We start from the raw sequence: 22,180 nt of genomic DNA on the forward strand, positions 1-22,180 counted from the left end.
CTGACATATTGATTGATTTGAACTGATTTGTATATATTCTCTCTCTCACAGAGAGGAATAAGTATTTTGAGATGTCATCATTTGTGGAGACCAAGGGTATGGACACACTGAAGAGTGCACCCATCGAGTTTGTTGAGTACAATAAGAAGCAGCTGAGTCGTATCTATCCTAAAGGGACGAGAGTTGATAGTTCAAACTACATGCCCCAACTCTTCTGGAACGTAGGCTGTCAGATGGTGGCGCTAAACTTCCAGACACTCGGTATGTCGATCTTTCTTCCTTATACCTGAACTCTTCTTATCTTCTCATACCTTTCTTCATTATTTTCTCATCTCGCTCTCATCCCTCTCTCTTTCCCTCTGTTATGTCTTCTGTCCCCCTGCTTCACTTATTTCCAGGACTGACAATCTCCCTCTCTCCCCCTCTCTCTCAGACCTGCCCATGCAGTTGAACATGGGTGTGTTTGAGTATAATGGACACAGTGGTTACCTGCTCAAACCAGAATTCATGAGAAGGACAGACAAACACTTTGACCCCTTCACTGAAAACATAGTGGACGGCATCGTAGCCAACACCGTCAAGATCAGGGTAAGTGGGTATGTGTGTCTCGGTGGGGGTGGGGCGGTGGGGTTACGTGTATGTACGTATATGTCTGTAACTATCTCCTTCTCTCCATCCCTCCGTCTCCAGGTGATCTCGGGACAGTTCCTGACCGATAAGAAAGTGGGTGTGTACGTGGAAGTGGACATATTTGGACTTCCTGCTGACACAAAGAGGAAGTACCGTACCAGAACTTCCAATGGTAACAGCCTGGACCCAGTCTGGGACGATGAGACTTTTGTCTTCAACAAGGTAACGTTATTACAGGCTGAAGAGACACACACACCATATCGATACACACACACTCACACAGTGTGCAAAACATTAGGAACACCTGCTCTTTCCATGACACAGACTGAGCGGGTGAATCCAACCTACATGTACTGTATATATTACCTCAGTCAGTCACTCCAACTACCTCATACCCCAGTACACTGACTCGGTACCAGTACTCCTTGTAAATAGGCCTCGTTATTTTATTGTGATACTATTTTCTTTTTAACTTTTTGTTCATTTTCTTACTTTTGAACAGTATTGTTGGGAAAGGGCTCGTAAGTAAGCATTTCACGGTAAAGTCTACACCTGTTTTGGGCGCATGTGAAAAATAACATTTGATTTAAATTGAGATATGGATTGGGTATGTGTGCCATTCAGAGGGTGAATGGGTAAGACAAAAGTTTAAGTGCCTTTGAACGGGTATGGTAGTAGGTGCCAGGCACACCGGCTTGAGTGTGTCAAGAACTGAAACGCCGCTGGGTTTTTCACGCTCAAAAGTTTCCCGTGTGTATCAACAATGGTCCACCACCCTAAGGACATCCAGCTAAGTTGACACAACTGTGGGAAGCATTGGATTCAACATTGGCCAGCATCCCTGTGAAATGCTTTCGACACCTTGTAGAGTCCATGCCCTGACGAATTGAGGCTGTTCTGAGGGCAAAAGGGGGTGCAACTCAATATTAGGAAGGTGTTCCTAATGTTTCATACACTCAATGTATAAAAATATACACACATAACGATGCAAACATACACAAGGTAACAGCATTCTGTGTGTAGGTGGTCCTGCCCACTCTGGCCTCTCTGAGGATAGCTGTGTTTGAGGAGAACGGGAAGTTCCTCGGACATCGGATCTGCCCTGTGTCAACCATCCGACCGGGTCAGTACTGTGTTTGTCTGCCTGGCTGCGTGCGTGCGGATCTTTTTGATCTTGTATCGTACAGTCTGTTCCTTCAATGCTGTCATCTTGTGTGTGTGCGTGTAGGTTACCACTACATCAGTCTGAAGAATGAGATGAACCAGCCTCTGTTGCTTCCCTCTCTATTGGTCTACACCGAGGCTCAAGACTACATTCCTAATGAACACCAGGGTAATAAACTACACTATCCATAACCTCCTAGGACTACACTACCCTTAACCCCCTAGGACTATATTACCCATAACCCCCAATGACTACACTGCACATGACCCCTTAGGACTATATTACCCATAACCTCTAGGACTACAGAACTTAGTTATCTGAAATTCCGACCAAGAAAACCTGTTCATTTCCACTTCGTTATCTTCCATGTCGTAATAACAAATCAGAAACTGGGGTATCATCCGTCTATCCTGAGTTTACAGACATGCTGAACTCTGACGTCGCCTACTAAGAAAATTACTTTGATGACAGCATTTTCTGCAGTTAAATTCCAAGAGCAACAAACATGACTAAGTGTGTGTATGTGTACTAGGTCTAGGCACATTGCTCACTTTTGTGTTGTGTTGTGTGTTTATGTTAGAGTATGCTGAGGCCTTGACCAACCCCATCAAACATGTGAGTCTTTTGGACCAGAGAGAGAGACAGCTAGCTGCTCTGATGGAGGACAACGGCGAGGTGAGGAGACCACACATACACACACACACGCATGTTATGTTCTTCTATCCTCATGGTGACCTAAAATTATTTTACCTAACCCCTAACCGTAAACCTTACCATAACCCTAAACCTAACTCCTAAATCTATCCACCAATACCTTACCCTAACCTTAATTGTAACCCTAACCCTAAACCTAACCCCTTACCTTAAAATAACCTCCCACGAGGGACAATTTTCCTTGTGTTACTATCCTTGTAGGGACTTTGGGGGATTTTACATCCTCACAAGGATAGAAGAACCCACCTACACATATACACACACACACAAACACATCACATGATATACTGAGGCGTGGTGAAAACCAATAGGGTTTTATCTGCATCGAATTCTTGAAAATAGAACCAAAGTTTAATTTCCTTGCGGAGCCATGCTGCTTACGCCCAGGGTTCATTGAAATTAGTGGGATGCCTCGCAATCTGCTAAAGTTACACATCCAATGTAGCAGGCCTTTAAGACTGATGTAACTTGTGTAAATCTTTAATTCACAATTTTGACAAGTTAAGAATCATCAACCTTCTCTCCACTGTGTGTAGCGTGTATTGGAGCAGCCGAAGGAGGGAGAGAGGGATCGGAAGGGCGACGCCCCCTTGGGGAAGATCCCCTCCCCCCTCCACCCCGTCCCCGCCCCCATTGATGACATCAGCGACCTCATCAGCTCACCTGGACCAGGTAGACCACACTGTAACACACACACACACATATCATTGTTTGGTGTATTATAGAGGATGCTGGTGAGTAGAGCTATTGGAGGATGGAAAGGTATCAAACACATGACTTGCATAAGCGGAGGACACCGATCCATTTATTCCATTCCAGACATTATACTAAGCCCATCCTCCGATATCTCCACCCACCAGCCACCCCTGGTGTGTTTTGTATTGTATTGTATTATATATCAGGCCTTATGGAGTTATGGGGATTGGTGATGTGTGTGAGTATTGTGAGTGTTGTATTGTTAGTATTGTATATATATTTTTTAACTAGGCAAGTCAGTTAAGAATAAATTCTTCTTTACAATTACGGCCTACCCCAGCCAAACCCTAACCCGAACGACGCTGGGCCAATTGTGGGCCGCCCTATGGGACTCCCAATCACGGCCGGTTGTCATACAGCCCAAGATTGAACCAGGTTCTGTAGTGACGCCTCTAGCACTGAGATGCAGTGCCTTAGACGGCTGCGCCACTCGGGAGCACGTATTTGTTGTTAGTTATCATGTGTAGGCTTAACCAGATGCTCTATTCAAGAACCTGGGAGAGCTATTGGTCGCGTTCCAGGCTGACTACATTGCAGATGCAGATCTCAGCATGTCTGCAATGTAGTCAGCCTGGAGCACAACCATTATGTGAGTATCATTGCTGAGTTCTGAAGTGAAAACATCACATCTGCATTTCAACCTGTCCTGTCCTGTTCCTGTCTCCATGTGTCAGGCCAGAAAGAGGATCTTATTGCTACAGTCCTGGCAAGTAAGTCATCTCCTATCCACCCATCCACATTACATTACACCACAGAACTCATTATCACCCTCATGTGGTGGGAGGCCAAACCAGTTAGATCATTTCTCCCTTTCTCTCTCGCTCTCTCAGATCTCCAGGCTCAGTCTACAGAAGAGTTGAAACAGCAGAAGTCGTATCTGAAGCTGTTGAAGAAACAATGTAAAGAACTCAAGGAGCTCCGCAAGAAACACCTCAAGAAGGTTAGACTGACACACACAGCTTGGCCGTCTTTCTGCAAAATTTGAAATACTAACTTTTAAAGATGTTGTCAATAAACCACAGTGATATTTTTTATAGACAGCTTAAATCCATTACGAATACTGCTGTTTGTGTTTGCATCAGCACACTGTCTATTTGACATGTGTTGTGTGTGTGTCTGTGCACGGTTGTGCGTGTATACGTGCGTGTGTGTATTAAAAGGTGTGGGCCTTGAGTAAAGAGCAGAGGAGTCGCTGTAACCAGCTCCGCTCTGACACACAGAGACGACGCAGTCAGATGGAGAAACATCTCAAAAGCAGCATGAAGAAAAAGTAAGAGAGCGAGGGAGGGATGAATGGGGGGGTGATGAAGAGTTGGTAAGGGGTGATGAAAAGGAGAAAGAGATTCCAAATCAACCACTTGCCCCTTACAAGGGAAAGGGGGGAGACACATTGGGGAATATTTGTGTGTGTTAATGTGTTTGTATGTATATAATAATATATTTGTAAAAAAATATATATATTTGTTTGTTTATGTGTGTGTGTCAGTGAGCCAGCAGAGCCGGTGCAGAGGCAGTTGACAGCATTGGAGCTGGAGTTACAGAAACAGACGGTGCAGCTGAGAGAGTGGCAGATGCAAGAGCTCCTAAAACTACGGCAACAACAACACACACTGGAGAGAGAGAAGAAACACACACACCTACGAGAGGTATGCACGCACGCACCCAAGCACATACACATGCGCACACACATGCACACACACACACCTACGAGAGGTACATGCACACACACACCTACGAGAAGTACACGCACACACATACGAATCACATACAGATTCTCACCCCTCCTGCTGTGTGTTCCAGGCATTTCAGAAAATAAAGGAGACATCCCAGGAATGTCAGACGGCTCAGCTCAAAAAACTTAAGGAGATCTGTGAGAGGTAAGATACTGTTTCATGCTTTATAACAACAGTTTTACAACATTCCACAGGCCACAATCAAAATTATGCGAAGGTGATGCATGAGGCAAATGCATCAGGCGCTGCATGAGGCAAATGCATCAGGCGCTGCATGAGGCAAATGGTGGTCACACCAGATAATGATTGCTTTTCTGATCCATGCCCCTACCTTTTTTTAGGTTATCTGTGACCAAAAGATGCATATCTGCATTCCCAGTCACGTGAAATCCATACTTTAGGGCCTAATGAATTTATTTCAATTGACTGATTTCCTTATATGAACTGTAACTCAGTAAAATCTTTGAAATTGTTGCATGTTGCATTTATATTTTTGTTCAGTATAGATGGATTTATATAAAAACACCTTTATAAGTAGAGTTAAGTTCTTATGTGAGCGGCAGTGTTGGGGGTAAAGTGTAACAAAAGTAACACACTACGTAATCAGCTTACTTTTATGAGTAGCGGACTAAAGTAACACGTTACGTAATCAGCTTACTTTTATGAGTAGCGGACTAAAGTAACACGCTACGTAATCAGCTTACTTTTATGAGTAGCGGACTAAAGTAACACGTTACGTAAATCAGCTTACTTTTATGAGTAGCGGACTAAAGTAACACGTTACGTAGTAATCAGCTTACTTTTATGAGTAGCGGACTAAAGTAACACGTTACGTAGTAATCAGCTTACTTTTATGAGTAGCGGACTAAAGTAACACGTTACGTAGTAATCAGCTTACTTTTATGAGTAGCGGACTAAAGTAACACGTTACGTAGTAATCAGCTTACTTTTATGAGTAACGGACTAAAGTAACACGTTACGTAATCAGCTTACTTTTATGAGTAGCGGACTAAAGTAACACGTTACGTAGTAATCAGCTTACTTTTATGAGTAGCGGACTAAAGTAACACGTTACGTAATCAGCTTACTTTTATGAGTAGCGGACTAAAGTAACACGTTACGTAGTAATCAGCTTACTTTTATGAGTAGCGGACTAAAGTAACACGTTACTTTTTCAAATTGGGTAATATAATAATAATAATAATAATATATGCCATTTAGCAGACGCTTTTATCCAAAGCGTATGTGCATACATTCTACGTTATTTTTACAGTTACTTTCAGAACCATATCTCTACTGGGTGCGTGTTTCCATGATCGAGCGGAGAAAGTCTGTTTGGAGAAATGTCATTAAAGATGCTGTCCATAGAGATGTAGAGGGCTCTGATCTTTGACATTGATCGCTTCTGTGATATGAAAGCCCATAGAGGGCTTTCCTGTCTAGCTGCAAGTGTGCCCTATATACGTACATCTCTATGGGTCCATCATGTATGTGCCTGGTCTATAACCAGAACTTGCAGATGTTTGGCTTGCAGTATATGTGGCTAATTAAGCAGCCCATATGATAGTGAAGTATTTGTAGACTAGCACAGGGAAGAACGCCACTGATGAAAAGAGAAACTCCAAACCAGAGTTAGTAAGTAGCCTATATTTAGTAGAGCGCGCGGCTTGAGATTTTTTTTCATGACAATAAGTCAAAGTAATATAACTAGTAACACAAGTCATTCATTTTCACACAAAGTACTTTTGTAAAGTAACGCGTTACTTTTGTTCTTTGTATTGATTTAAATGCAATGTATTACTTTTTCAAGTAACTAATCCCAGCACTGGTAAGAGGTAAGATCATGTTTTATGATCATTTATAATAATAATTGATTGGATTCATATAGCGCTTTCCCAGATGTTCAAAGCGCTGTAAATACTAAGGGGAACTCACTTTGTCCACCACCAACGTGAAGCTCATCACTTAGGTGGTGCACTGCAACCATTTGTGCCAGAACGCTCACCACGCATCAGCTACTATAGCAACTGTATTACTCTGAATGCAGATGGATTCATATCAAAACACCATTACCAGAAAGCTAAGTTACAAGTTATTGTTTATTTGTTTTTGTTATTGTTTACAGAGAGAAGAAGGAGCTTCAAAAGATTCTAGACAGGAAGAGACAGCACAGCATTATCGAGGCCAAGAGCAGAGACAGAGACAAGGCTGAGTCGTATGTCACTCTGTGTGTGTGCGTGCGTGCGTGCGTGCGTGCGTGTGCGTGTTAGTGTTGGACGCTATACCGAAACTTCTGAACTTTTTCGATACTAGAACATGAAAAATGTCTCGGTAGAAGAATTGTTTTTACTTTTGGTACTTCTGTCAAATGTGTCTCACGTCATGTACGGATTGAGAGGGTTGAATCTGTCTAGTCACCCCTTAGCACTCACATCTATAGCCATGAATTATTTGAAAGGCTGGTCATGGCTCACATCCACACCATCATCTCAGAAACACTGGCCCCACTCCAATTCGCATTCCGCTCCCACAGATCCAGAGATGACGCAATCTCTATTGCAGTCCACACTGGACTAAAGGAACATGTAAGAATCCTGTTCATTGATTACAGTTCAGCGTTCAACACTATAGTCCCGTCCAAGCTCATCACCAGGCTCAGGACCCTGGTACTGAACACCTCCCTCTGCAACTGGATCCTGGACTTCCTAATGGGCCGGCCCCAGGAGGTGAGGGTAGACAACAACACATCTGCCACGCTGACTAGTCCACTCCTGTACTCCCTGTTCACCCATGACTGCATGGCCACGCAGGACTCCAACACCATCATCAAGTCTGCTAAAGACACAAAGGTGGTAGGACTGATCAACGACGATGATAAGGCAGTCTAAAGGGAGGAGGTCAGAGACATCGCAGTGTGGTGCCAGGACAACAATCTCTCCCTCAATGTCAGCAAGACAAAGGAGCTGATTGTGGACTACAGGACACGGAAGGGCGAGCACGCCATCCACATCGATGGGGCTGTAGTGGAGCGGGTCGAGAGCTTCAAGTTCCTCGGTGAGCACATCAATCAATAAGGACTTAACATGGTCCACACACACCCGCACAGTTGCGAAGGGGGCACGACAGCACCTCTTCCTCCTTACTAGTCTGAAAAGATTTGGCATGGGACTCTCACATCCTCAAAAAGTTATACAGCTGCAACATTGAGAGCATCTTGACTGGCTGCATCACTGCTTGGTACGGCAGCTGCAAGGCGCTGCAGAGGGTGGTGAGAATGGCCCGGTACATCACTGGGGCCGAGCTCCCTGCCATCCAGGACCTCTATACAATGCAGTGTCAGAAGAAGTCCAGCCACCCAAGCCATAGACTGTTCTCTCTACTACTGCATGGCAAGCGGTACCAGTGAATCAAGTGTGGAACCAACAGGACCCTGAACAGCTTCTATCCCCAAGCCATAAGACTGCTAAACAAAATTGCTAAATAGCTCATTTAATGTATACCCAGACTACTACCTACATTGACCATTTTTTGCACTAACTTTCCTGCACTGAGTCTATGCACACATGTTGGACTCACACATACGCACATACATCACACATACGCTGGACACACACACACCCACATACACACACTACATATTCCCCCCCAAACACATAACATGCGCACACATGCAAACTGACGCCACACACACAAACACATACATACTGACACCACATACGCTGCTGCTACTCTCTATTATCTATCCTGTTGCTTAGTCACTTGATCCCTACCTATATATACATAGCTACCCCTGCACATCGACTCGGTACTGGTACTCCCTGTATATAGCCATGTTATTTTTCCTCAAAGCATGTGACTATAATACAATTTGATTTGAATCATTTGTCTGAATCTTCTCAAAGGGGAAGAAGTAAGCTGGCCAGGTTACCTGACAGCGCAAGACACTTTTGAGAAGCAAGCGAAAGGAAAGAGAAATTGCAGACACATGGCTTTTCTAACATAAACATCATGGGAATACTTTGCTTACAGATCAGTTAATGACGGCCATCCTTCCGAAACAACTAAGCAAAAGGTGTTACAAAGCGGTGCAGTGCAAGGGAGGTTTAGTTCCGAAACAACATAAAAAAACTATTTTACACATGATATTTGTATTGTAACATTCTGCTAGCAACTTAACTTGATTTTTTTTTGGGGGGGGGACAATGACATGAACATATATTCAGCATGACATTCATGTGAGCATTATAATATTTACATTTACATTTACATTTAAGTCATTTAGCAGACGCTCTTATCCAGAGCGACTTACAAATTGGTGCATTCACCTTATGACATCCAGTGGAACAGCCACTTTACAATAGTGCATCTAAATCTTTTAAGGGGGGTGAGAAGGATTACTTTATCCTATCCTAGGTATTCCTTAAAGAGGTGGGGTTTCAGGTGTCTCCGGAAGGTGGTGATTGACTCCGCTGTCCTGGCGTCGTGAGGGAGTGTGTTCCACCATTGGGGAGCCAGAGCAGCGAACAGTTTTGACTGGGCTGAGCGGGAACTGTACTTCCTCAGTGGTAGGGAGGCGAGCAAGCCAGAGGTGGATGAACGCAGCGCCCTTGTTTGGGTGTAGGGCCTGATCAGAGCCTGGAGGTACTGAGGTGCCGTTCCCCTCACAGCTCCGTAGGCAAGCACCATGGTCTTGTAGCGGATGCGAGCTTCAACTGGAAGCCAGTGGAGAGAGTAATATAATATGATTACAACCCAAAAGTAATGTGAAATGCACTCATAACTTAGCTATGAAAGCAATATATTTAGACTAATGTTACTTCGTGTTTGTCTGGGCTTGCTAGCAGTAGCCACCCTGGGAGTTGCAATGCACTCTGGGAATCGTAGTATGCTATGTAGACTATTGCAATACAGAAACTTCAGAAATGAAATGATTTCTATGGTGTGTAGACTATTGCAATATGGAAGCTTCAGAAATGAGCTTCAACGTGTTTTTTTTATGTTGTTTGGAACTCAACTATTGATTTAATATATAAAATGATTTAGGTACAATGAATAATGAATCATAGGTCTAATGAATGTAATGTGACCTGATATTATGGCCATAGATTAGCAAATTAACCCAAATATGTATCAAATTACATTTTAAAACAGTTAATGTAATGTAATTGTAAATGTATCTCAGCTATGGTTTTTCATTAGGAAAATGTAATAAATTCTCATGGTATTTCATATGGTGGTATATTTTGGAAAGAAATGGAATATAGAATAAAATATATTATATTTCTTATTTTACCAGTTATCAACATATTGTTCAATGTAAAAACAATACACTACATGACCAAAAGTATGTGGACACCTGCTCATTGAACATCTCATTCCAAAACCATGGGCATTAATACGGAGTTGGTCCCCCCTTTGCTGCTATGACAGCCTCCACTCTACTGGGAAGGTTCTCCACAAGATGTTGGAACATTGCTGCGGGGACTTGCTTCCATTCAGCCACAAGAGTATTAGTGAGGTTGGGAGATTAGGCCTGGCTCGCAGTTGACATTCCAATTCATCCCAAAGGTGTTCGATGGGGTTGAGGTCAGTTCTTCCACACCGATCTCAACAAACCATTTCTGTATGGACCTCGCTGTGTGCACGGGGGCATTGTCATGCTGAAACAGGAAAGAGCCTTACCCAAATTTTTGCCACAAAGTTGGAAGCACAGAATCGTCTAAAATGCCGTTGTATGCCGTAGCGTTAAGATTTCCCTTCACTGGAACAAAGGGGCCGAGCCCGAACCATGAAAAACAACCCCAGACCATTATTCATCCTCCACCAAACTTTACATTTGGCAATATGCATTGGGGCAGGAAGCTTTCTCCTGGCGTTCGCCAAACCCAGAATCGTCCGTCGGACTGCCAGATGGTGAAGCGTGATTCATCCAGAGAATGTGTTTCCACTGCTCCAGAGTCCAATGGCGGCGAGCTTTACACCACTCTTGCCGACGCTTGGCATTACGCATGGTGATCTTAGACTTGTGTGAGGCTGCTCGGCCATAGAAACCCATTTCATTAAGCTCCCGATGAACAGTTATTGTGCTGATGTTGCTTCCAGAGGCTGATTGGATCTTGGTAGTGAGTGTTACAACCGAGAACAGATGATGTTTACGCGCTATGTGCTTCAGCACTCGGTGCTCCCGTTCTGTGAGCTTCGTGGCTCTATGGAGATTTCATGGCTGTGTGCTCGGAGTGTTACCCACCTGTCAATAACGGGTGTGGCTAAAATAGCTGAATCCACTCATTTGAAGGGGTGTCCACATACTTTTCTATATACAGTGCACTCGGAAAGTATTCAGACCCCTTGACTCTTTCCTCATTTTGTTACGTTACAACCTTATTCTAAAATGGATTAAATTGGGTTTTTTCACCCTCATCAATCTACACTCAATACCCCATAATGACAAAGCAAAAACAAGTCTGAGGTCCTGAGCGCTCTGGAGCAGGTTTTTATTAAGGATCTCACTGTCCACTGCTCCGTTCATCTTTCCCTTGATCCTGACTAGTCTCCCAGTCCCTGCCGCTAAATAGCATCCTGACAGCATGCTAAGCTATAAGAAGTTTGTTGATCAAATCAAGTCAAATTTATTTATATAGCCCTTCGTACATCAGCTGATATCTCAAAGTGTTGTACAGAAACCCAGCCTAAAACCCCAAACAGCAAGCAATGCAGGTGTAGAAGCACGGTGGCTAGGAAAAACTCCCTAGAAAGGCCAAAACCTAGGAAGAAACCTAGAGAGGAACCAGGCTATGTGGGGTGGCCAGTCCTCTTCTGGCTCTGCCGGGTGGAGATTATAACAGAACATGGCCAAGATGTTCAAATGTTCATAAATGACCAGCATGGTCGAATAATAATAAGGCAGAACAGTTGAAACTGGAGCAGCAGCATGGCCAGGTGGACTGGGGACAGCAAGGAGTCATCATGTCAGGTAGTCCTGGGGCATGGTCCTAGGGCTCAGGTCCTCCGAGACAGAGAAAGAAAGAGAGAAGGAGAGAATTAGAGAACGCACACTTTGATTCACACAGGACACTGAATAGGACAGGAGAAGTACTCCAGATATAACAAACTGACCCTACCCCCCCGACACATAAACTACTGCAGCATAAATACTGGAGGGTGAGACAAGAGGGGTCAGGAGACACTTTGGCCCCATCCGAGGACACCCCCAGACAGGGCCAAACAGGAAGGATATAACCCCACCCACTTTGCCAAAGCACAGCCCCCACACCACTAGAGGGATATCTTCAACCACCAACTTACCATCCTGAGACAAGGCTGAGTATAGCCCACAAAGATCTCCGCCATGGCACAACCCAAGGGGGGGCGCCAACCCAGACAGGATGACCACATCAGTGAATCAACCCACTCAGGTGACGCACCCCTTCCAGGGACGGCATGAGAGAGCCCCAGTAAGCCAGTGACTCAGCCCCTGTAATGGGGTTAGAGGCAGAGAATCCCAGTGGAAAGAGGGGAACCGGCCAGCAAGGGCGGTTCGTTGCTCCAGAGCCTTTCCGTTCACCTTCCCACTCCTGGGCCAGACTACACTCAATCATATGACCCACTGAAGAGATGAGTCTTCAGTAAAGACTTATAGGTTGAGACCGAGTTTGCGTCTCTGACATGGGTAGGCAGACCGTTCCATAAAAATGGAGCTCTATAGGAGAAAGCCCTGCCTCCAGCTGTTTGCTTAGAAATTCTAGGGACAATTAGGAGGCCTGCGTCTTGTGACCGTAGCATACGTGTAGGTATGTACGGCACGACCAAATCAGAGAGAAAGGTAGGAGCAAGCCCATGTAATGCTTTGTAGGTTAGCAGTAAACCCTTGAAATCAGCCCTTGCTTTGACAGGACGCCAGTGTAGAGAGGCTAGCACTGGAGTAATATGATCAAATTTTTTGGTTCTAGTCAGGATTCTAACAGCCGTATTTAGCACTAACTGAAGTTTATTTAGTGCTTTATCCGGGTAGCCGGAAAGTAGAGCATTGCAGTAGTCTAACCTAGAAGTGACAAAAGCATGGATTCATTTTTCTGCATCATTTTTGGACAGAAAGTTTCTGATTTTTGCAATGTTACGTAGATGGAAAAAAGCTGTCCTTGAAATGGTCTTGATATGTTCTTCAAAAGAGAGATCAGGGTCCAGAGTAACTCCGTGGTCCTTCACAGTTTTATTTGAGATGACTGTACAACCATTAAGATTAATTGTCAGATTCAACAGAAGATCTCTTTGTTTCTTGGGACCTCGAACAAGCATCTCTGTTTTGTCTGAGTTTAAAAGTAGAAAGTTTGCAGCCATCCACTTCCTTATGTCTAAAACACATGCTTCTAGCAAGGGCAATTTTGGGGCTTCACCATGTTTTATTGAAATCTACAGCTGTGTGTCATCCGCATAGCAGTGAAAGTTAACATTGTGTTTTCGAATAACATCCCCAAGAGGTAAAATATATAGTGAAAACAATAGTGGTCCTAAAACGGAACCTTGAGGAACACCGAAATTTACAGTTGATTTGTCAGAGGACAAACCATTCACAGAGACAAACTGATATCTTTCCGACAGATAAGATCTAAACCAGGCCAGAACTTGTCCGTGTAGACCAATTTGGGTTTCCAATCTCTCCAAAAGAATGTGGTGATCGATGGTATCAAAAGCAGCACTAAGGTCTAGGAGCACGAGGGCAGATGCAGAGCCTCGGTCCGATGCCATTAAAATGTAATTTACCACCTTCACAAGTGCCGTCTCAGTGCTATGATGGGGTCTAAAACCAGACTGAAGCATTTCTTATACATTGTTTGTCTTCAGGAAGGCAGTGAGTTGCTGCGCAACAGCCTTTTCTAAAAATGTTGAGAGGAATGGAAGATTCAATACAGGCCGATAGTTTTTTATATTTTCTGGGTCAAGGTTTGGCTTTTTCAAGAGAGGCTTTATTACTGCCACTTTTAGTGAGTTTGGTACACATCCGGTGGATAGAGAGCCGTTTATTATGTTCAACATAGGAGGGCCAAGCACAGGAAGCAGCTCTTTCAGTAGTTTAGTTGGAATAGGGTCCAGTATGCAGCTTGAAGGTTTAGAGGCCATGATTATTTTCATCATTGTGTAAAGAGATATAGTACTAAAACACTTGAGCGTCTCTCTTGATCCTAGGTCCTGGCAGAGTTGTGCAGACTCAGGACAACTAAGCTTTGAAGGAATACGCAGATTTAAAGAGGAGTCTGTAATTTGCTTTCTAATAATCATAATCTTTTCCTCAAAGATGTTCATGAATTTATCACTGCTAAAGTGAAAGTAATCCTCTCTTGGGGAATGCTGCCTCTGGCGTCCTTGGGTAGACAGAGGGAATCTGGAAGGACATCAAGGAATCTTTGTGTTGTCTGTGAATTTATAGCACGACTTTTGATGCTCCTTGGTTGGGGTCTGAGCAGATTATTTGTTGCAATTGCAAAACGTAATAAAAAGGTGGTCCGATAGTCCATGATTATGAGGAAAAACATTAAGACCCACAACATTTATTCCATGGGACAAAACTAGGTCCAGCGTATGACTGTGACAGTGAGTGGTTCCAGAGACATGTTGGACAAAACCCATCAGGCTTAAGCCATGTTTCAGTCAGGCCAATCACGTCAAGATTATGATCAGTGATTAGTTCATTGGCTATAATTGCCTTTGAAGTAAGGGATCTAACATTAAGTAGCCTTATTTTGAGATGTGAGGTATCATGATCTCTTTCAATAATGACAGGAATGGAGGTGGTCTTTATCCTAGTGAGATTGCTAAGGCGAACACCGCCATGTTTAGTTTTGCCCAACCTAGGTCGACAGACACGGTCTCAATGGTGATAGCTGAGCTGACTACACTGACTGTGCTAGTGGCAGACTCCACTATGCTGGCAGGCTGGCTAACAGCCTGCTGCCTGGCCAGCACCCTATTTCATTGTGGAGCTAGAGGAGTTAGAGCCCTATCTATGTTGGTAGATAAGATGAGAGCACCCCTCCAGCTAGGATGGAGTCCGTCACTCCTCAGCAGGTCAGGATTGGTCCTGTTTGTGGGTGAGTCCCAGAAAGAGGGCCAATTATCTACAAATTCTATCTTTTGGGAGGGGCAGTTTTCAACCAGAGATTGAGTTGTGAGACTCTGCTGTAGAGCTCATCACTCCCCCTAACTGGGAGGGGGCCAGAGACAATTACTCGATGCCGACACATCTTTCTAGCTGATTTACACGCAGAAGTTATGTTGCGCTTGGTGATCTCTGACTGTTTCATCCTGACATCGTTGGTGCCGACGTGGATAACAATATCTCTATACTCTCTACACTCGCCAGTGGATATCTATACTTTGGATTTCTTTTTTATAATTTCCGTTTTACTTGATGTTATCACTGTTACAAACAATACACTGTTTAACACAATATGGATGGTGCTAGGTTTCCTCCAGATGTGACGCTTGTCATTCATCAGACCAAAGTCTTTAGGTGCCTTTTGGCAAACTCCAAGCGGGCTGTCATGTGCCGTTTACTGAGGAGTGGCTTCTGTCTGGCCACTCTACCATAAAGGTCTGATTGGTAGAGTTTTACAGAGATGGTTGTCTTTCTGGAAGGTTTCCCAACTCCACAGAGGAACTCTGGATCACTGTCAGAGTGACCATCGGATTCTTGGTTGAATCTCTGACCAAGGCCCTTCTCTTCTTCCATTTAGGAATGATGGAGGCCATTGTGGTCTTGGGGACCTTCAATGCTACAGACATTTTTTAGTACCCTTCCCCAGATCTGTACCAAAACACAATCATATCTCGGAGCTCTACAGACAATTCCTTCGGCCTCATGGCTTGGTTTTTTTCTGACATGCACTGACAATGACCTTATAAAGACAAGTGTGCCTTTCCAAATCATGTCCAATCAATTGAATTATACCACAGTTGGACTTCAATGAAGACATCAAAACTATGAAATAACATATATGGAATCATGCAGGAACCAAAATAAAGTGTTAAACAAATCTAAATAGATTTTAGATTCTTCAAAGTGATGACGTCTTTGCACACTCTTGGCATTCTCTCAACCAGCTTCACCGAGAATGCTTTTCAGGCAGTCTAGAATGAGTTCCCACATACGCTTAGCACTTGTTGGATGCTTTTCCTTCACTCTGCGGTCCAGCTCATGCCAAACCATCTCAAATGGATTGAGATCGGTTCATCTGATGCATCACTCCATCACTCTCCTTCTTGGTCAAAAAGCCCTTACACAGCCTGGAGGTGTGTTGGGTCATTGTTCTGTTTGTAAAAATTTTAAAAAGATAGTCCCACTAAGCGCAAACCAGATGGGATGGCCTATCGCTGCAGAATGCTATGGTAGCCATACTGGTTAAGTGTGCCTTGAATTCTAAATAAATCACTGACAGTGTCATCAGCAAATCATCATCACACCACCACCTCTTTGCTTCACGATGGGAACCACACATGCAGAGATCATCCGTCCACCTACTCAGCATCACAGAGTCACGGCGGTTGGAACCAAAAATCTCATATTTGGAGTCATCAGACCAAAGGACAGATTTCCACTGGTCTAATGTCCATTGCTCGTGTTTCTTGGCCCAAGCATGTCTCTTCTTCTTATTGGTGTCCTTTAGTAGCATTTTATTTTGACCATGAAGACCTGATTCACACGGTCTCCTCTGAACAGTTGATGTTGAGATGTGTCTGTTACTTGTACTCTGTGAAGCATGTATTTGGGCTGCAATTTCTGAGGCTGGTAAACTCTAATGAACTTATCCTCTGCACCAGAGGTAACTCTGGATCTTCCTTTCCTGTGGCGGTCCTCATGAGAGCCATTATAGCGATCATCATGAGTTTCATTTATAGCGCTTGATGTTTTTTTTGCTACTGCACTTGAAGAAACTTTCCAATTTCTTGACATTTTCGATATTGACTGACCTTCATGTCTTATTAATGATGGAATGTCATTTCTCATGGCTTATTTGAGCTGTTCTTGCCATAATATGGACTTGGTCTTTTACCAAATAGGCCTATCTTCTGTATACCACCCCTCACAACACAACTGATTGTCTCAAACGAATTAAGAAGGAAAGAAATTCCACAAATTAACTTTTAACAAGGCACACCTGTTAATTGAAATGAATTCCAGGTACCTCATGTTGAGAAAATGCCAAGAGTGTGCAAAGCTGTTGTCAAGGAAAAGAGTTGCTACTTTGAAGAATCTCAAATGTAAAATATTTTTTGATTTGTTTAACATGATTACTACATGATGTGTTATTTCATAGTTTCAATGTTGTCACTTTTATTCTACAAAGAAAAACCCTGAAATGAGTAGGTGTATTGATAGAGGAATTCTAAATTCCTTTATGTTTTATTGCCAAAACCAATTCAATTCGCACCCATTTCTAATTCATGATAAGTTGTACGTTTATCATTTGCATGAATTAGCAAGAGACCAGTCTTAAAAACAAGTTCAGCATTTATTCTTGATGAGTACTGACCCAAAATACAAAGAACATTACATTTTAAAGAAAGAGAACATAAAATGACGTCATCAGTTTCACACCCTCTCCCATCCTTACAATAGCGTAGTATTCAGTCCTAGAGATTTTTTACTCCCCTCATAAAACTACATTCCAACCTGTCTAAAAGATATACTTCTCTCCACTAATGGAATCCAACCAAAACATTCTTATCTGTCTGAAAAGCTATCTTATCCCTCCGCCTTAAACTTCCCAAGAGGCACAGACAATTAATTCGTTCTGCTTACATTTTCAGTAACAGCTCAACCAAAAACTCATACTTTTCATATTATAACATAATAGTATTAGAATAAATGGTTCTAATCAATAATGTATACATAATTAATAATTTCAACTATAATTTCCTCTAACATGTATCCAAACTTTTGAATGGTACTGAATGTAAATAAGGTATTTCTGTTTTTATTTGTAGTACATTTGAAACAATTTGTTTGTCTGTTTTTGCTTTGTCATTATGGGGTTATGTGTGTAGATTAATGAAGGGAAAAAAATATTTAATCAATTATAGAATAAGGCTGTAACGTAACAAAATGTGGAAAAAGTCAAGGGTTCTGAATACTTTCCGAATGCACTGAATAGTGTAAATTCAGCCCAGCTTTTATTCTTTGACTTCACTAATACGCTTTATCTTTTTTTGCAGTGGTATCGAATACCGTGATACTAAACCTGGTATTGGTATCAAATTCAAAATTCTGGTATCGAGACAACACTAGTCTGTGTGTCTGTGTCTGTTTCTCATGGTCTCTCTTCACCTCTCTCTCTTTCTACCTCTCTCTGTAGGGAACTGAATGAGATCAACAGGAAGCATATCTCAGACTCTGTCACGTTAATCCGCCGGGTAAGTGTGTGCAGGCCTCACACACATACTTATCGCCTCACTCTTGAGTACATCTCTTTCATGCTTATGGCGGAATACATCTCTGTCAGCCATTGTGATGTCAATAACTCCCTTTTGCTCTTTGTTTTCTCTCTTTCCCTCTTCTCTCTTTTCTTTCTCTCCCTCTCTCTCTCCCTCTTCCTCTCTCCCTTCCCCTTCCTCCTGCTTTCTTTCCATTCTCTCTCTGTCTCCTCACCTTGCCTAGTTGGATGAGGCCCAGTCAAGGCGTCAGGAGAAGTTGGTAATTGGTCAGAGAGAAGCCCAACGACACATAGAGGAGGAGCAACCATTGGTGAGACGCACACACACAGACACTGGTGAGACAGACACACATACTGTACCTTCAAATATGCTTTATTGGCATGGCTGTTAAAGTTGAATTAATCCTTCATCTAATCAATTAAAGTATATTTTTTCACTCTCTTTCTCTCTTCCTCTTTAAGGAGCTTTATTGGCATGGGAAACATATGTTTACATTGCCAAAGCAAGTTAAATAGATAATAAACAAAAGTTAAATAAACAATTTAAAATGAACATTAAACATTACACTCACAAAAATTCCAAAATAATTAGGACATTTCAAAAGTCATATTATGGATGTGTTGTAATTATGTGCAAATAAAGTACAAAAGGCCAAATAAATAAATATACAGTTGAAGTTGGAAGTTTACATACACTTACATTGGAGTCATTAAAACTCGTTTTTCAACCATTTCACACATTTCTTGTTAACAAACTATAGTTTTGACCAAGTCGTTTAGGACATCTACTTTGTGCATGACACAAGTAAGTTTTCCAACAATTGTTTACAGACAGATTATTTCACTTATATTTCACTGTGTCACAATTTCAGTGGGTCAGAAGTTTACATACACTAATTTGGCTGTGCCTTTAAACAGCTTGGAAAATTCCAGAAAACGATGTCATGGCTTTAGAAGCTTCTGATTGGCGAATTGACATCATTTGAGTCAATTGGAGGTATACCTGTGTATGTATTTCAAGGCCTTACCTTCAAACTCAGTGCCTCTTTGCTTGACATCATCCAAAGAAATCAGCCAAAATTGGTAGACCTCCAAAAGTCTGGTTCATCCTTGGGGGCTATTTCCAAATGCCTGAAGGTACCACGTTCATCTGTACAAACACTAGTACGCAAGTATAAACACCATGGGACCACGCAGCCGTCATACCACTCAGGAAGGAGACGCGTTCTGTCTCCAAGAGATGAACATGCTTTGGTGCGAAAAGTGCAAATCAATCCCAGAACAACGGAAAGGACCTTGTGAAGATGCTGGAGGAAACAGGTACAAAAGTATCTATATCCACTGTAAAATGAGTCCTATATCCACATAAGCAAAATGGCCACTCAGCAAGGAAGAAGCCACTGCTCCAAAACCACCATAAAAAAGACTACGGTTTGCAACTGCACATGGGGACAAAGATCCTACTTTTTGGAGAAATGTCCTCTGGTCTGATGGAACAGAAATAGAACTGTTTGACCTTAATGACCATCGTTGTGTTTGGATAAAAAAAAGAGGGAGGCTTACAAGCCGAAGAACACCATCCCAATTGTGAAGCATGGGGGTGGCAGCATCATGTTGTGGGGGTGCTTTGCTTCAGGAGGGACTGGTGCACTTCACAAATGGATGGCATCATGAGGAGGAAAAGTAGGTGGATATATTGAAGCAACATCTCAAGACATCAGTTAGGAAGTTGAACCTTGGTCCCAAATGGGTCTTCCAAATGGACAATGATCCCAAATTTGTGGCAAAATGGCTTAAGGACAACAAAGTCAAGGTTTTGGAGTGGCCATCACAAAGCCCTGACCTCAATCCCATAGAAAATGTGTGGGCAGAACTGAAAAAGCGTGTGCGAGCAAGGACGCCTAGAAACCTGACTCAGTTACACCAGCTCTGTCTGGAGGAATGGGCCAAAATTCACGCAACGTATTGTAGGAAGCTTTTGGAAGGCTTTCCTGAAACGATTGACCCAAAAGGTAAACAATTTAAAGGCAATGCTACGAAATACTAATTGAGTGTATGTAAACTTCTGACCCACTGGGAATGTGATGAAATAAATCATACTATTATTCTGACATTTGACATTCTTCAAATAAAGTAGTGATGCTAACTGACCTAAGACAGGGGATTTTTACTAGGATTAAATGTCAGGAAATGTGAAAACATTAGTTTAAATGTATTTGGCAAAGGTGTGTGTAAAGCTCTGACTTCAACTGTATGTTGTTTTTACAATGGTGTTTGTTCAACACTGGTTGGCCTTTTCTTGTGGCAGCAGGTCACAAATCTTGTTGCTGTGAGTGAACACAGTGGTATTTCACCCAGTAAGATGGCGCCGACAGAGATGGTCGCCTCGCTTCGTGTTCTTAGGAAACTATGCAGTATTTTGTTTTTTTATGTATTATTTTTTACGTTGTTACCCCAGGAAATCATAAGTCTTATTACATACAGCCAAGGAATACGGCTTTCCCGAAGTGGATCCTCTGTTCGGACCACCAACCAGGACAATGGATCTGATCCCAGTATGCGACCCAAAACAACGCACCACAGACGGAGCAGTCTTCTGGTCATGCTCCGTAGACGGGAACATTGCTCACCGCTCCCGAGTATACTACTCGCCAATGTCCAGTCTCTTGACAACAAGGTAGATGAAATTCGAGCAAGGGTTGCCTTCCAGAGAGACATTAGAGATTGTAACATTCTTTGTTTCACGGAAACATGGCTCACTCAGGATATGTTATCAGAGTCGGCATAGCCACCCGGTTTCTTCACGCATCGCACCGACAGAAACAAACATCTGTCTGGTAAGAAGGGCTGGGGTGTATGCCTTATGACCAATGACTTGTGGTGTAATCATAACAACATGCAGGAGCTTAAATCCTTTTGTTCACCTGACCTAGAATTCCATACAATCAAATGCAGACCGCATTATCTACCAAAAGCATTCTCTTCGATTATAGTCACAGCCGTCCAATTCCCGCTCAAGCAGACGCCCCGACGGCCCTGACAGAACTTCACTGGACTCTATGTAAACTTGAAATCATATATCCTGAGGCTGCATTCATTGTATCTAGGGATTTTAACAAAACTAATCTGAAAACAAGGCTCCCTAAATTTTTATCAGCATATGGAATGCGCGACTCGAGCTGGCAGCATTCTGGATCATTGCTACTCTAACTTCCACGACGCATACAAAACCCTGCCCCACCCTACTTTCGGCAAATCTGACCAGGACTCCTTTTTGTTGCTCCCAGCCTATAGACATCAACTAAAACAGGAAAGCCCGTACTCAGGTATGTTCAACGCTGGTCCGACCAATCAGATTCCACGCTTCAATATTGCTTCCATCACGTGGACTGGGATATGTTCCGGATAGCCTCAGACAACAACATTGATGTATACGCTGACATGGAGAGCGAGTTTATTAGCAAGTGCATCGGTGATGTTGTACCACGGTGACTATTAAAGACCGGCGTCTTTCTCCCAGATAAATTAAACAACCTTTTTTGCTCGCTTTGAGGACAATACAGTGCCACTGACATGGCCCGCTACCAAAACCTGTGGGCCCTCCTTCACCGTGGCCAATGTGAGTAAAACATTTAAATGTGTTAACCCTCGCAAGGCTGCCAGCCCAGACGGCATCCCTAGCCGCGTCCTCCGAGCATGCGCAGACCAGCTGGCTGGTGTGTTTAGAGACATATTCAATCAATCCCTATCCCAGT

The 22,180-nt window shown here is 43.0% G+C and overlaps 1 protein-coding gene across 2 annotated transcripts in view; it reads left to right on the forward strand.

The window, feature by feature from the left end:
* LOC118392239 (1-phosphatidylinositol 4,5-bisphosphate phosphodiesterase beta-3) overlaps window positions 1–22,180 on the forward strand; it is a 126,487-nt gene that overhangs the window by 92,082 nt on the left and 12,225 nt on the right. Inside the window, exons 18-32 of one of the 2 annotated variants that reach the window (XM_035784016.2) lie at window positions 52–261; window positions 434–588; window positions 691–852; window positions 1,654–1,753; window positions 1,859–1,963; window positions 2,376–2,470; window positions 3,046–3,181; window positions 3,940–3,975; window positions 4,096–4,205; window positions 4,426–4,535; window positions 4,752–4,911; window positions 5,066–5,142; window positions 7,124–7,213; window positions 18,348–18,405; window positions 18,650–18,736. In XM_035784016.2, coding sequence (XP_035639909.1) covers window positions 52–261; window positions 434–588; window positions 691–852; window positions 1,654–1,753; window positions 1,859–1,963; window positions 2,376–2,470; window positions 3,046–3,181; window positions 3,940–3,975; window positions 4,096–4,205; window positions 4,426–4,535; window positions 4,752–4,911; window positions 5,066–5,142; window positions 7,124–7,213; window positions 18,348–18,405; window positions 18,650–18,736 — 1,691 coding nt within the window. Of the gene's footprint in view, window positions 1–51; window positions 262–433; window positions 589–690; window positions 853–1,653; window positions 1,754–1,858; window positions 1,964–2,375; window positions 2,471–3,045; window positions 3,182–3,939; window positions 3,976–4,095; window positions 4,206–4,425; window positions 4,536–4,751; window positions 4,912–5,065; window positions 5,143–7,123; window positions 7,214–18,347; window positions 18,406–18,649; window positions 18,762–22,180 lie in introns of both variants that reach the window. The other variant, XM_035784017.2, reaches the window with a different exon arrangement.

Source organism: Oncorhynchus keta, chromosome 13 (genome assembly GCF_023373465.1).
Source record: "Oncorhynchus keta strain PuntledgeMale-10-30-2019 chromosome 13, Oket_V2, whole genome shotgun sequence".
In the NCBI taxonomy this organism is placed as follows: Eukaryota; Metazoa; Chordata; class Actinopteri; order Salmoniformes; family Salmonidae; genus Oncorhynchus; species Oncorhynchus keta.